Source organism: Xylaria bambusicola (assembly GCF_022495145.1).
Source record: "Xylaria bambusicola strain CBS 139988 unplaced genomic scaffold F5B22scaffold_24, whole genome shotgun sequence".
Classification (NCBI taxonomy): domain Eukaryota; kingdom Fungi; phylum Ascomycota; class Sordariomycetes; order Xylariales; family Xylariaceae; genus Xylaria; species Xylaria bambusicola.
The window spans coordinates 102,458-117,313 of NW_025953577.1; the positions used below are offsets into that span (position 1 = coordinate 102,458).

At 49.9% G+C, this 14,856-nt stretch overlaps 3 protein-coding genes across 3 annotated transcripts; all 3 read left to right on the plus strand.

Moving 5' to 3' along the window:
* The first annotated feature begins 2,574 nt into the window (after positions 1-2,574).
* Positions 2,575-4,657, plus strand: F5B22DRAFT_207873 (glycoside hydrolase family 125 protein). The gene is made up of 5 exons (XM_047969653.1): positions 2,575-2,630; positions 2,697-2,760; positions 2,865-3,219; positions 3,282-4,228; positions 4,298-4,657. Exons 3-5 carry the CDS (start codon positions 2,896-2,898, stop codon positions 4,569-4,571), a joined length of 1,545 nt encoding a protein of 514 aa, XP_047830209.1. The 5' UTR covers positions 2,575-2,630; positions 2,697-2,760; positions 2,865-2,895; the 3' UTR covers positions 4,572-4,657.
* Positions 4,658-7,846: 3,189 nt separating this feature from the next.
* On the plus strand, positions 7,847-11,118 carry F5B22DRAFT_608873 (autophagy-related protein 13-domain-containing protein). Its single transcript, XM_047975101.1, has one exon. It carries the CDS (start codon positions 7,909-7,911, stop codon positions 10,420-10,422), a length of 2,514 nt encoding a protein of 837 aa, XP_047830210.1. The 5' UTR covers positions 7,847-7,908; the 3' UTR covers positions 10,423-11,118.
* Positions 11,119-11,325: 207 nt separating this feature from the next.
* Positions 11,326-14,322, plus strand: F5B22DRAFT_608875 (uncharacterized protein). The gene is made up of 5 exons (XM_047975102.1): positions 11,326-11,595; positions 11,679-11,839; positions 11,908-12,693; positions 12,745-13,066; positions 13,117-14,322. Exons 1-5 carry the CDS (start codon positions 11,553-11,555, stop codon positions 13,896-13,898), a joined length of 2,094 nt encoding a protein of 697 aa, XP_047830211.1. The 5' UTR covers positions 11,326-11,552; the 3' UTR covers positions 13,899-14,322.
* The last annotated feature ends 534 nt before the right edge of the window (positions 14,323-14,856 follow it).

Sequence of the window (14,856 nt, forward strand, 5' to 3'; positions counted from 1 at the left end):
CTGGTCAATAAATGAGCGTCTCCAGTACTGCAGAGGTGATGGCGAGGGCTAATTCGAGACCGGAGCCAATCCCACGTCTCTTGGCACAACGCAGTGGTGAACGATCTATAGAAAAAGAAAAAGAAGTTTTAAAATCTCCATATCACTACTGGTACTCCGTAATGTGAGCTGTTTCATACGGTCGGTCTAGTGTGTATGTGTCCTTTCCACTTTCTTTTTCTCTCCTGTTTACGTACCTACATACATGTCCAGGTCCGAGGGTGTAACGCCACGATGTAGCTCCGTTCTGGGCAATTAACAGAGGCCGGTTAAAGTCGACCGTCCCCACAAGCGGCAGGAAGAATTCGAATATAATAGTGGTATTTGCATGGCAAGAGTTCGAAGCGTCAATCCATTGACGGTAAACCAATGTTTGCACGGGGCCATACGCGCTGAACGCGCTGTCATATGGGCATTGTCCTACATGACATGAGACATACTAACAACCGTCGCTGTTGGCCCCAATTAAAAGGCGGCATTGGCCTTGGCAGTCACAATACATAGTAGGTGGTAGACTGTGATACCTATGAATACAGATTCCATGCCAAGTCGGGAGACATGTCAATGTAGGTACAAGTTTTGCCGCGACGTGGGAGAAGTGATTATAGGTAAGCTCAGCTATCAACCTACTGATACACACGCTACCCGAAGCTGAGAGAAACTGTCGGCATAAGATGCGCTGAGATATTCAATGCGCTCAAGTACGGAAACCTGATAATGAGATATGTGAGGTTAGGTCACCTAAATTGCTCATTTTGTCGTTATGCTTAAGTTCGACTTAAAGGTCCAGTCTTCGGTTTACCAACGAAGTAGGATCTAGGTATTACGATCAGTTCAATCTCATTGACCGAGAATTGCACTAGGCGTCGTGAAAAGTATGACATAAACATTCAATTCGAGAAGGTCTTTCTGAAAACTGCTTCTTAAGGTAGGCTTTGACGACATTTGAACACTTTTTGTACTCTCCGAATAGTCAAGTCACTGCCCAGATCAGACCATTCGCAAGGTTATCTACCTTGATATGCACAGTAGAACTAATTTGTACTATATGGGTTCAGAGTCCTTGTCTTGCGAGCTGCCATCGAAGAAACATTTGAGATAGTCGCGCTGGTGTAGCCGAGCCCCTCTGAGGGTGAGACGCGATCGCTACCGGATGAGGTGACACCTTACCAGTATTTGCCACACTTCGACGCCGTCGGAACAGGCAATGCCACACTAGATAATTCGGCATTGATGGCACTACCTTGCACGACCATTAGCGAATCTGTGAAATGATACACTGGACTCAATAAAGTCCATGACACCTTGTACTCGCGCTACACGTTGTATCCTGTACGCTGGCGGTTCGCATCGCACCGTCGTTTTCCCCGACAAATGTCTCAAGGGGCTCCGCTTCGGGGGTATTCGAAGTGTAAGGCGATTTCCAGTGAGTTGAGTATGGGAAATTCTAGCACTCGCTCTACCCGAGATACCATCGTTATAGGTATCCTCATGACCATTGTCTTGCTGTAGAATGGGGAAGCCTGACGCGCCATTGTGGCATGACTTTTAATGGGAAGTGGGTGTTTCACAACATGATGCGAGGCACGGCTATACAGTGGTGGTGGTGAGTGACATCTCGCTAGGTATTTGAATCTTGGCTTGTTTGCCGACGGGGAAAATGTTAATGTGGCTGCTGTGCCTGAGGTAGGGTAAACCTTTATGTCAAACGTTCGCGAGATTGTGTCGCCACGCTCTTCGGATTCGCGTTGGCAAATGAAAACCTGTCAGTAAACGATGCGATGCACACATATAGACCCCCCAACAAGATTAGACGAAAAAGATAAAGAGTGCCACACAGTCTTTTCTGTGTCTTCCCAGACATCCTCGCAACCAGCACATGCCTTTGGCTGGCTGCCTACCTACATACTATGTAGGTACGTAGTAGGTAATTAGCGAAAGAGGGTATCAAGTCCATATCTCCGCTCGCTGGCTCAGAGAGCGCACAATGCCAAGACTTAGGTATTACCCCAACCTCTTGGACAGGTCATGAGCCTCATTAGGTCATTAGGCGGGGAAGAGCCGAGCTTGTGTCAATTCTGGAAGCTCGAACTGCTGACCGCGAGGGCGGAATTTGAACCTACACTCAGACTACGCTGCCTACCTACTTACTTACTGACCTTTACTCTGGCGAGTGGAAGCATTTCATGGTAGTAACTTGGATCATACCTACCTAGTAACTGACTTAGCCAGTAGAGGTAGGCAGTCGATGAGCCAGCTAAAACCCCAGAATCGGTACCTAGGTAACCACCAAATGATTAATCCCAGGTAGGCAGTCTTCAGGGATTCCCCGCACAAATGAAGCCGGCTCGGCTTTATGTGCTGCGCTAAGGCGCTGCATTGTCTGCAATTTTCCATGATGAGACGTCATACGCTTGACGGCGCCGACGTGCAGTAGGAAAGAGCTCACTCGGCTCAGAAGAAATGGCCGGCCTAGACCAGCTCTGACCAGGGGATAGGCTGGCCATGCAGGCATGCTTCTGCTTTTTTACGGGGAAGGAAGACCTGCTTATGTTGGAGAGTTAACTGAAAGAAGAAGCTGGTAATTGAATGTATGATCGCATCCGAGCAATCTCTGTCCTGTGCTGTACCTATATCGGTGAAGCTAATCAATAAAGTGATTCATGTGTCCACCGCCGGAAGCTCGCATTTGTTTTGAGTGCTATTGAATTTGAATTCCAGGTGAGGTCCCTGTGTCACCTCACTGGTTATCCGTTTGTTCTCACCTCACTGGTTATCCGTTTGTTCACCCCGCCCCGCTGCTGGAGTCTCATTGGGATACGCAGAGTAACAATTGAGCCGACTACATCAACAAAGATGATGCGATTCCCAGCTTTGCTGCTGAGCTCGCTCGCGGCCTCCTCGTATGCTATCAGTAGTAGAGCGGCTTGCCCCGACTATAGCTCATACTCCACCCAGACTCACGAGCCGCTCTCAGAGGGGAAATACCACTTATCTTCCATGCGCCCTGAGCCAGCATGCAGAAAGTATACGATACCGGAGGTCGAGCATGCTATTGATGACATGAAGGGTCTAGTGAAAGACCCCGACCTCTTCCGCCTGTTCCAAAATGCGTTCCCAAACACATTGGATACAACTATTTCTTGGAAAGGGTTTGCGAACAGTGACACCGAGGAAGAAGTGAGTGGTTAGACGGATCTAGACAACCTTGGCAATGATTTGACTGATTATTGCCAATATAGCTTACATTTGTGACAACTGGCGACATTGTTGCCATGTGGCTCCGCGACTCTGCCAACCAGCTTCGAAGTTATAAGTCGCTGCTCAAGGCCAATGCTTCAACCGACTCTCTTGCTTCGTTGTTCCGCGGCGCCATAAACCTGCAAGCACGATACATTATCCAGAACCCGTACTGCAATGCTTTCCAGGCACCGCCCGAATCCGGTCTCCCACCGGAGAAGAACTCGGCGGCCGAGACCGACAATGTGAATCCTGGATACTCTACTGACTTTGTGTTCGAGTGCAAGTATGAGCTTGACTCCATCTCTGCATTCCTACAATTATCATGGGATTACTATGACAAGACCAAGGATGCCGAGTTCTTTGGGAAATTCAAGTGGATCGAAGGAGTTAAAACGATATTAAATGTCGCCGAGGGCTTGCTTGTTGGTACCTATGCGGACGATGGATCTGTTAACAAGTCGCCCTACACTTTCCAGCGCACGACTACAGCAGGAACGGAGACATTGAGCAATGGTGGCATTGGTAATCCGGTCAGGAGCGGCACTGGTCTTGTTCGGAGCGCGTTCCGTCCTTCGGATGATGCCACGATCTATCAACTCTTCATTCCGGCAAACATGCAGTTTTCCAGCTACCTAGGCAAGAGCGCCGAGATCATGAAAGCTCACGACGCTGATCTCGCCGAGAGGATGAGCAATCTCGCGAGTTCTGTCCGAGACGGCATTAATAAGTATGGCAAAGTGAACCATGCCACGTTTGGCGAAATCTACGCCTTCGAGATTGATGGCTTCGGCTCTAGCAACCTAATGGATGATGCGAACGTGCCTAGTCTGCTAAGTGCGCCAATCCTTGAATTTCTCAAAACCTCGGACGAGACGTACCAAAACACGCGTAAATTTGTGCTGTCCACGTGGAACCCCTATTATATGCATGGCCCGGTCATCAATGGGTGAGTCTACTTCAAGAGTAGTTATACTACTACTACATGTCATTCGGATTGTCTAACGATTATTGACAGCACCGGAGGCCCGCATGTTGGACCTGGTCGAGCTTGGCCTATGTCTATCATCACAGCATTGTTAACTTCTGAGGATGACAACGAGATTGTTGCAGGGTTGCAGACGCTTGTCTCATCGACGGCCGGGCTTGGGCTGATCCACGAATCTGTCGACACGTTTGACGCTGGGCGATGGACACGACAATGGTTTTCGTGGGCCAACGGTTTGTTCGGCGAGATGTTACTCGGCCTCAAAGACAGGAAACCGGAATTGCTCGGGACGAGCTTCCAATAGCGCTCAAGCTGGGCAGTTCTATCCGGCTCGCTATCCAGGGCTGTCATATATCTAATTCCCGGTTAGAAACGGAATAAAGTTGTATAATTTGAAAGGGCTCACCAGAGCCAAAGTGAAGTGGATGCCTGTCGGCTTGACGTATGTTGGTTATTGCTGTTGGTATTTCAAACGCTCAGCTCTCACATGCAATCAATATGCGAGCGACATCCACTCCACTCCACGGCCGTATCTGCCTATTCTGGACCAGACATCGGCAGTGATAGAATCGTAGGACTTTTCTCACTAGCGTGGAAAGCAATGACAAAGTGTATTTACATGTCCACTTACCATCCATAGCCCATAGCCTGCCTATCACCAATGGCGAGACCCCTGGAAACCGATCAGATGAGTCAATTCGAATGCAACCCCACTGAATCGAGCACAAGCTGGTTCTGACGTGGCCAATGGCAATAGAGGGCACTGTATGCTTAACTCTGTCCGACACACATACGCAGTAGACTGTTGGAATGGCACATTGGCGACATACTGTGCGTGTTTTCGGATTGTAACGGCATCTGAAAAAAGTCACCTCATCGCTACGACCATGCAACATGAGCGACGCATTGAGCATCCGGGGCCAATCAGACCGGTGGCCGCTATCAAGGGGCACAACACAGCACCGGCTGCACCAGGTTAAGGTAGCCTAGGCTAGGTAGCTCTATGTGTGTGTGTGTGTGCATATAGGTAGTAATATGTGTGCCTACTTATGTTTGTGGGGAAGTCCTGCCCGTAGTGTGAGAATCATCCGAGACAACCATGGGGAATCTAGCGATTCTATCAAGATTAACAGGATAATGCCCTCCGATTCCAATAGTATCTAAATGGTCTAGACCTATACGAACTAGGTATTCGAAATGTGACTCTCGCTTTTTTTTTTTTTTTTTTTTTTTTTTTGTACCAGGATCTTGCGGTGCGCTTGTACATGTAGATGTGTTGCGCAAGTGTGAATATATGTCTTGGACCTGAACATGATCAAGCCTGTACACTACTGTAGGAGGCATCTTGGGTACTGGGTACCTAGCTAGCTCTACACTGTCTTTTCTGCCTCTCTGCACATTCGATCCCATCTGGCACCTTGAGGGACAATTCACGCACCCCAAGAGCCAAAGTCGCATTGAGTCCCATTGGTTTCATTCTTGGAGCCTGTGGTGTCCAGCAGATGTCCCATGAAGCCTGTTAGGTACCGTACTTACCCAGGTGTACTGCCTATACCTACTTCTATTGTAACTTGTTGTAACACATATGTATAGGTATGGATTCTTCGTTTAATCCTTTCCTACGTGCCTATAGGAAAACTTATAGCCTGGAGGTGTGCACTTTTGCCCATCGCTTACTAGATATGTGCTTGCCTCCATCGATATCTACCTACTTGGATACCTAGACCTATCTCATTAAGGGAACGCTGTAGTTGTCGTGTATCACCTTGCAGTAAACAACTTACCTAACTCCCCATGTCTATCGTATCACCAAGTACAAAATACTCACCTAGGTACCTAGGTAGTTCAAGAGAACCCCTTCCTGCCTGTGTACAGTATCTGTAGACTGTAATACCTCTATCGCCGTTGTGCAGTTCTGTGCAGTAGTACCTACGGTAGGTGCTCTGCTACTGCTCTGGGCTTAGCTAGCGTAGGGGCGGTACCGCAGATGATTGGTGGATCCAATGTCTTGCCCCGGTGCACAGTACCGTAGCGCTGCCCCCAAACTGCCCCAAACTGCCCCAAGTCTACTACATAGGTAGGTAGGTAGGTAGTACGGTACTTCGTACCTAGCTCCTTTGTCTGCTTTGTTTTCTACAATTCGTCATAGGCCAAGCCCATTGTCTTATCGCTCCTGATACCGCCAGGAGATATTAGACGGCCACTTATCTACACGAGCGCAGAGAGTTGCCCGTGCCATCTGATCTCTGGGGAGCTGAGGGCACATAAAGAAGACCTGTCTCTCGCTGTGTCCTGCCGCCGTCCAATCCCCATCCTCGTCGTGGTTAGCGCGCGCGGACCGATGACGGATGGCACAGGGTCGTCACGACATCACGAGGAGCCAACCGTCTGACTGGGAACACCCCGGGCACCCAGCTAGCCCAGCTCGCTCGCTCGCTCGCTCGATATCGTCTCCATGCGAGCTTCGCTTCGCTTCCCAAACTTCACCTCGATAACTAGTTTACACTACGTTTCTCGCCTGTCTGGGGTAGTCTCCCGTACTTCTACTCCGTACTTCACCCATCCACCCAGACTGTGCACTCCTTGACCGCAACCCAATCCTATATTTCTGAGCCCTGTTCGCATACCGGTACATCATCCATCATCATCAACAGCGTCGGCGCCATTGCTTGCGACAAGAACAATATAAACAGCAGCAGGAACAGCACTTAGAGAACCTAGACCATCGCAATCCCAATCATGTTATATACTGCCTAGCTTGGCACCCCGTCCCTGCAGCCGCCCGCATACAGTTAGCAGAGCCTCCTTGAACATCTCTCAGTGGTTCATCGTCGACCCTGACCGACAGTGTCTGCCTCCTTCTGTGCCGAACTACACGTCTGAACTGGTCGTCGCTAATAGGCTTTCTGTTTCTCTCTTGACTTTCTATAAATAATTTATGCCGCTTTGCTCTCGATATTGTGAACAATGGATGCTAAAGTCAGGTGGCATCACATCGAAACCCCCAATTCCATCTAACTCACGTACCAATTTCCCGCTCCCACTATATCGGCTGCATCGTGCCTCGGTTCTCCTCGCGAAGAGTCCCTGATCGATCGAGTCCCGGTAGCTGAAAGACTTTGTCCCAATTCTCTGTTCGATATAATCGACAATAATTGCCTGTCTATATTTCGATCACCCTCGCCCTTTGCCATCTAAAATGCATCAAACCCCACGCTCTATACGCCGTACGTCCTCCCCGGCGTCATCACCCCAGACAAATCCCATGAGAACCAACAATCAGCGGGACCCTACAAATATTGCTGGTCAACCAAACTCACCATCAGACACCGCATCCCATGAAAGCTCTACACGAACACCAACGGCAACCGGAACAATGGCGTCTCGTGCAGTAGGGGGCCCGACCCGGGATTCTGTTAAGAAGCTGGACCAAATCATCCAGGTCAGTGAAACCTTTCTGAGTGCATATATTATCCACATCGCGCTTACATATTGCTATAAAGAATGTCTATTCGAAGGCTGCGACTTTGATTCTTCAGGAGCGAATGCAGGTAACTCCTATATTCCTGGGCAAATCTCTCGAAAGGAGGACAAGCAGATGGGTAAGTAGGAATTACAGCTACAGCCCTATTGGGGATGGAATGTGTCCGGCTAATTTTGGGGGTCAACAACAGTTTCAACTCGACACTGACGACATTGATGATTTCCGGGAGGAGTTCCGCATATGGAAAACATGTGGTAGTTTTGACAATCGCCCTCCGCCCATGATTATTGAAACCTACCTCGACACATCACGGTTAAAAAGCGGTCAGAGTCTAGCTGCTCTGGATGAGAATGGGAAGCGTTGGGATGTTGTAGAAGCTATTAACTCGTCAGACCAGTCGAGTGACAGCAGTATCGGGCGCCAGGGAAAGCCCAACAGTCATGTCGTTTTAGAGCGGTGGCGTATTGAATTGAAAGGCTCTTCCTCCGATGACCTTGAAGATTTCGGCCCCCTCCTTCCCACGGTGTACAAGAAGGCTATCGTTCTAATGCGGTCTATATACACCACCACGGGAATATTACCTACGTGGAAACTAGCCAGAAATTCCAAGACGAAAGGCACACATCCTGCCTTGACAGTTCGCTGTCGTGTTTCCTCCGGTGAATCGCGAAGTTTCGGATCCGACACTTTAAGGACGCCATTACTTGAAGGTAGAGGCGAAGTAGCTACCGACTACATGTTTGGTGACCTCGAGGTGCCTGTGGGTCGGTTCTATGTCTCAGTTTGCTATCGGAATCATTGTGCATTTGAAGTGGTCGAGACGGAGTCGCTCTTGAGTTCCAGGATAGGTATGGCGATATCTGATGATATGTTCAAGCCGTCTCTACCACGAAGAACTCACAGCCGTCACGACTCCTTAGCACACGAAGTCGGATCCTTACCATATCAGCGCTACGCTCATGATATTACCGAAAACCAGCAACGATATGGGAGTTTATCGACCTTCCACGGTGAAGGTCCTGTGGGTACAAGTCCCATATCTGCCCTCCGAGCGGTGAAGGCACCAGGTTCAGATACATCATCACCCCCTGATTCCAGACCTGCTAGCGTGGAAACTCCGGCTCACTCTCTGCCTATCTCTAGTATAGCACGGCGATCCTCTCTTCGCATGACAGAAGGATCAAGTAGACGCCCATCTGTCTCATTTCAGTCCTCGCCCTTTAAGCATGGGTCACTGTCTGGCTCACCCGTCCCGCGCCTGCAAGATCAGGATGTCCCACCATCACCTCGGACGTCGGGGGTGAACATGGCCACACATGTACGAAATAGATCTTCGTTGACGGCTGGGATGCCAGCTTCATTACGAGGGGGGCCGCCGCAGACTACCAGCGATAATTCTGTTGCTGGATCACCAAGACCAGCAAACACAAACCGTTTCAGTAGTAGTTTCACACATCGCCGTGGCCGTCACTCATTCGGTGGCACTAGTAGGGGCGAGGATGATCAAATGAGCAGTGGCAAACAAAGCCTCTCATCCTCCATTGCTCAGCCAGGTTCTGGCCTCCTCAACGAAGCAGGGGCTGGAGGTAGCTCAGGCTCTTTCCAGACTGATGACGATAGTATTCAAGACTTCCTGAAGGCGCTGGATAGCAAGCGTACACTTCAAAGTTTTGACCCATCCAAAAGGGGCGAGTCGGCAACTAAGAGAACCGCTGCTCAACTCTCGAAATTCTATCACATGCGCGAGTCTAACAACGCCCTTACCGAATCCTTGAACTCTTCGATGCAACTGCAGAGATCATTAAGCACTTCTAGCCGACACTTGACTAATGTGCCAGGTATGTCGACATCTTCGTCGCCTGGGAAACCGTTGTCCCCTCATACACCCCACACGCCCGCTATCCCCTCCCGTCTTAGTGAGAACTCGAGTGTGGATTATACGGCGCCAGTGCGGGCAGCACCCAGACCTCATCGTGATGTCGACCTACCAGAGGGAGTCCCCACGAATGTCCCAGCTGCATTTGAGAGAACCACGGCCATTGACATACCTTTGTCGCCACGACCGTATCCTCATGCACGACGATCAAGTTCTGTTGCCCATCAGCCTCGTGTCCAATCTGATGATGATGATGGAGAAGCCCGGCGTAGCCTTAGTCTTGGAGCAGAAGATCGTGATGTCCCCAGCCTTAGTACGTTGCTTAGGCGAGCCACTGCCGAGGAAGACGAGGTAACAGCCTCACCAGCTCTTCAGCCACCTGCTGACATACGAGCGATCGGGTCAGTCGATACGGAAGGGCAGGCGTCATCTTCCGCTGAACGCGAAGTTCGTCCACCAGGAAGTTTCTTCAGTGGTCTCTCCGGGTCACCATATGGCAGGCGTTACGGTGGCAACCCCGGTCGAGGGGTTACACCGCCACATTCCGGTAGTGGCAGCCTCGTAGGCTCCTATGGACGGTATGGTCGTGGATATTCACGCGGCGGCGCCACTGGTGGGCCAGGTGGTGGTTCTACAGAGGAAACAGAAGACGAACCGCTTCTTTTTGACATGTCAGAAATAAACCGTGACCAATCACGACGGAGCCTCGAGGAGAATCGTGATACTATCAGAAACGCTGGCCCCGGCGGAGAGCGAGGTGTGTACGAAACGAGCCACAGGAGTCGTCGTTGGTAAGCTCAGAACACAGATTGTTCGCGGGCTTTGTTTTATTATTATTATTTTTACCTCTAGGATACTCGGGCCATTTCGATGGTGCGCCTCAGTGCCAGCAAGGCACAGAAACTCCCCCTTCGGCTCTCTCCCTTCTGGATGTGGTTGTTTACGGAATATATATACAAATTGGAACTGTTTGGATCACATCGAGGAGTCAATCAGGATGGCGTTTATGGAGATACGACAAGGCGACTTCCAAGGTATGATGGCGGCTGGAGTCGAGAGCGAGCGAGCGAGCATTGATATGCTCCTATTCTTGATGCGCTCGATGATGACTGCCGGCGTTGGGAGGGCATTTCTGCATTAGTGTTATTAATCATTCGCATTATACCTAGGCTTCCCACCTCATACAAAGTTGGGCCAGTGTTCATATATAGACGACGGTCGTATTAGACTAGGGTTGGCATGCGTGACGTGCGCCCTCCTCTCCATGACTCGATTGTAAATGAATGCATTTAGAATATAGCCACCAATTGTTCAAATATACCAACCTTGACCAATCAATTGCAGCCGCTGAAATAGCCCAACCTATCCGCAGCCATACAAAAAAAAAAACAGTTGAACGCGTATTGCACTTGTTGGAGAAGAGTCAAGCCTTGATGGTTCGGCGTCATCTTGCATAGCCCTTTGGTGTGGGGATCGCCGGGCAGAACCCCGGAATCTTTTAGCTACCGTAGGTGCAGTACAGCCATTTTAGGGAGCCTCGTTAGCGTGCTATTACACTGCCTCAGTGGGCAGAATACTGGGCTTCTAGCTGGGCAGAACCGTGTTAGCAGTTACCTAGCCGGCTGTCGTTTGCCCCCTCCAGATATATCTAGGCTACCGAATTACCAGGGCAGGTTAGACTATTGCGTTAGTGCCCAGAGCAATGCGCGGCCAACGTCGTCACCACCTCTCCACCATCCACCATCCACCATCCCCGATCACGATACCATCCCTAAGTAGTTACCTAGCTTCTACATCCTTACTTTTCTAGAAAGCCTAGGCCAAGCTACTCGAACTCCTCAGTGATCGCAACACATAACGCTTTGGATTTCTAACAGGCTGCATTTGATTGTATCAGGACAGCTAGCACAGCTTGTTTCTTCACTATGTTCCGTGGTGCTGCGAGCAACCCGTACGATGAGGGCATCGGTAACGTCATCCTCCCGAAACCCGGCTGAGAGGTGCGATTTCTCCAGACCTGCTGACTTGCTGACTTTTTTCTACTGTTACAGTCAAAGCAACCGACGAGAATCTCACGAGCGAAGACTGGGGTGCTATCATCGATCTTTGCGACAAGGTTTCGAGCGACCCGAATGGTCCCAACCAAGCTATACAAGGCTTGATCAAACGACTAGCGCATCGAAATGCCAACGTCCAGCTATATACACTTGAGGTGCGTAGACAGTTGCATGGCTTCACTTCCCAAACTGAACAGAAACAAATTAACAGTGGCTTTATTAGCTCGCAAATGCGCTCTCCCAGAACTGCGGGAAGCCTATGCACCGCGAACTCGCTAGCCGCTCCTTCACAGACGCCCTTCTAAAGCTTGCCAACGACCGTAACACACATCAGCAAGTGAAGGCCAAAATTCTCGAACGCACAAAGGAATGGTCCGACATGTTCAGCAATGATGCTGATCTCGGGATAATGTACGATGCTTACTACCGCCTGAAGCAGAGTAACCCAACCTTGCAACCTCCTTCGGCCCCCCAAAAGACTGGGCTCACCGACCTTGATCGTCAAAAGGAGGAGGACGAGCTACAGATGGCCCTCAAGTTATCATTGCAAGAGGAAGAGAGGAAAAAGAAGGCGACTGAGAACACGTCCTCCCCGCCCGGTCCCAGCTCTAGCGCCGGTCCCAGCCAAGGAGCTGGTGCATCAACTGGGACGGCCGAGCCAATACCGTCACACCCTACTGGTACCACTGCCGCAACTGTATCTCGCGTTCGTGCGCTTTATGACTTTGTACCTTCCGAACCTGGCGAGCTGGAATTTAGAAAGGGAGACGTCATTGCTGTTCTAGAGTCTGTCTACAAGGACTGGTGGCGGGGCTCTCTAAAAGGCCAGACGGGCATCTTTCCCCTCAACTATGTCGAAAAGCTTACGGATCCAACGCCGGATGAATTACAACGAGAAGCGCAGATGGAGGCTGAGGTGTTCGCCGAGATTAAAAACGTGGAGAAGTTACTTACACTACTAAGCACGTCCAACACGGCACCACGCGAAGAGGATAATGAGGAGATTTCTGTAAGGATTTGGCCCAGTTTGAAACCCGCTGAGTGTTGCTAATATGGCCAGAAACTGTATCACCAAACATTGGCAATTCGGCCGAAGTTGATCAAGTTAATCGAAAAATACTCCCAGAAGAAGGACGACTTTACGCAGCTAAACGAAAAGTTTATCAAAGCAAGAAGAGACTACGAATCATTGTTAGAGTCTTCTATGTCTCATCCGCCACAACACAATTATCACCACTATGGGGCCGGTCCCCCCGTGCCTCAAGGATATGGAGCTCCGGCTGGCCCACCGGGTCCGGGCTACGCTCCCCAGGGTCCAACCCCGGGCCCGCAAGATCCTCAGAGATATTATACCCCTGGACCTCAGGGGCCACCGCAACAAGGTATGTTGGGCTAGACCAATCTTTCTAAGGTCAATCTCACTCATTTTTAGAGCACAATCAATACCAGGCTACATCACCGCCACCTAATTTCCAACGACCAACTCCTGGACCAGCGCCATTCTATCTCCAAGGCGCCGAGGTGCCTCCTCAAGGCGGACCGCCTCCCTCACAGCAATATCCCCCACGAGATCAACCATCACGAATAGCTGCAGGTAAACAGCCTGTACCTCAGCACACCTCCAGCCCACCTCCCCAGCAAGCATATCAACCCTACACACCTGCCTCGCACCTGGGAGGGCAACGACCACAGAGTACATACGGTAACCCTCAAGAACTAGCTACACCAGCTTACGACTCACCCGTGGCGACTCATAATAGCGCAAGTGGACCGGATCCATATTCAGCATCCGCCTATTCCCAAGACGATATGTATAGCAGCCCTACAGCTCCTGCTCCATCGGCCTCTCCCGGACCATCAGGTCCTCCTCAAGGTGTGCTTACACCTCTCGCCCTGGCCTCTCACTCTGGCCAGCCGCAATATACAGCCTATAATCCCAATCCCCGTCCCCTTCAACACCAAGACTCTTTTGACACACCGTCTCAACCTCCACCGCCCCAGCCAACTGGGGCCGCACCACCAATTCCACATAACCAGGTACCCGACGGGGTAACCCCGCTTCCTCTACAACCCGGCGGCCAGCACTACGATTCACGCCAGTCGCTACCTAGTCAACAAGCCCAGCAACCTCACTACAAGGCTTACGTACCGCCAGGTGTCGGTAGTGAACCAAGTGCACCACAAGATTACTATAGACAAGGTGCTGCATACTGAAGAGGTAGCGAGGCAGGGAGTCTAGAAGCCGACGGAATCATACGATAATTGTACTGGAATTTAGTGAAATGATCGCGATTTCAAAGATGGGAGACACAGGTTCAAAGTGCTGAAAAGGTTGAGCAGGGTAAGCGCTTGAGGCTATAGGATATGATACATAATGGGGAATAGCGAATCAGCACGTGAAATAGTGGACCGAGGGCAAAGCCATGAATGCTTAGCATTGTGCTATGCTGTGCACTCTGTTTGAATTCAGGTTATATAGTGTAGTCCTTTTGGCTTGGTCTGGGCAGTGGATTCTGTATCATATCTAGGTCGGTGGTGCCAGATGATATTGTCTCTTTTTGATAAGCAGGTTAGCTTCACCTATACCTAACAGGTGAGGTCTATTTCTGGTGATATAATATATAAACTGTTTACCCAACCTCTGCTTTGTTTGCAACGTGTAGTCTTTTATGTGTTTCATGGATTTGTCCTGAGGAGGTTGGATGAAGAGATGAAGGAGCTTTGCCCAGGTGTGTTACATGTTTACGATATGCCTACGGAGGGATGAGGTATGATAGGTATGGTTTTGTTTAACCCCTATAACCTTTTAAGATTGAGCTACTCCTTGAGAAATTTGAGTGTTCGAGTGCTCAAGGTGGTGAGTCTAGCGATATCATGGCTATAGCTTTAACGAATGCTGGTAGAGGAAATCGACGTAAATAAGTTATTACTTTACGATCAATCTAAGACGTAAAACTAGCAAGCAGTTCTGGCGTCCATCCTCGTAAAGGTCCCGATAATGGGCTAGATGTCGTAGTATCAGAAGCGTAGATGCTTCTCTGGAAACTGAAGGGGGCGCAGGTCGTGGTAGTCACCCGTTTGAGCAAGCTTGAAGAAGTTAAATACAACAATTAAGTAGAAAACGACACATCAAACAAACTCGGGCACAATTGTAACGTTTGACTTCAACTAG

Coding starts and splice junctions, on each gene's coding strand:
- F5B22DRAFT_207873 (XM_047969653.1), top strand. CDS start 2,896: ATGATGCGATTCCCAGCTTTGCTGCTGAGCTCGCTCGCGGCCTCCTCG. Junction 3,220..3,281: donor ACAGTGACACCGAGGAAGAA/GTGAGTGGTTAG, acceptor TTGCCAATATAG/CTTACATTTGTGACAACTGG. Junction 4,229..4,297: donor CATGGCCCGGTCATCAATGG/GTGAGTCTACTT, acceptor GATTATTGACAG/CACCGGAGGCCCGCATGTTG.
- F5B22DRAFT_608873 (XM_047975101.1), top strand. CDS start 7,909: ATGTGTCCGGCTAATTTTGGGGGTCAACAACAGTTTCAACTCGACACT.
- F5B22DRAFT_608875 (XM_047975102.1), top strand. CDS start 11,553: ATGTTCCGTGGTGCTGCGAGCAACCCGTACGATGAGGGCATCG. Junction 11,596..11,678: donor CCCGTACGATGAGGGCATCG/GTAACGTCATCC, acceptor CTACTGTTACAG/TCAAAGCAACCGACGAGAAT. Junction 12,694..12,744: donor AGGATAATGAGGAGATTTCT/GTAAGGATTTGG, acceptor TAATATGGCCAG/AAACTGTATCACCAAACATT.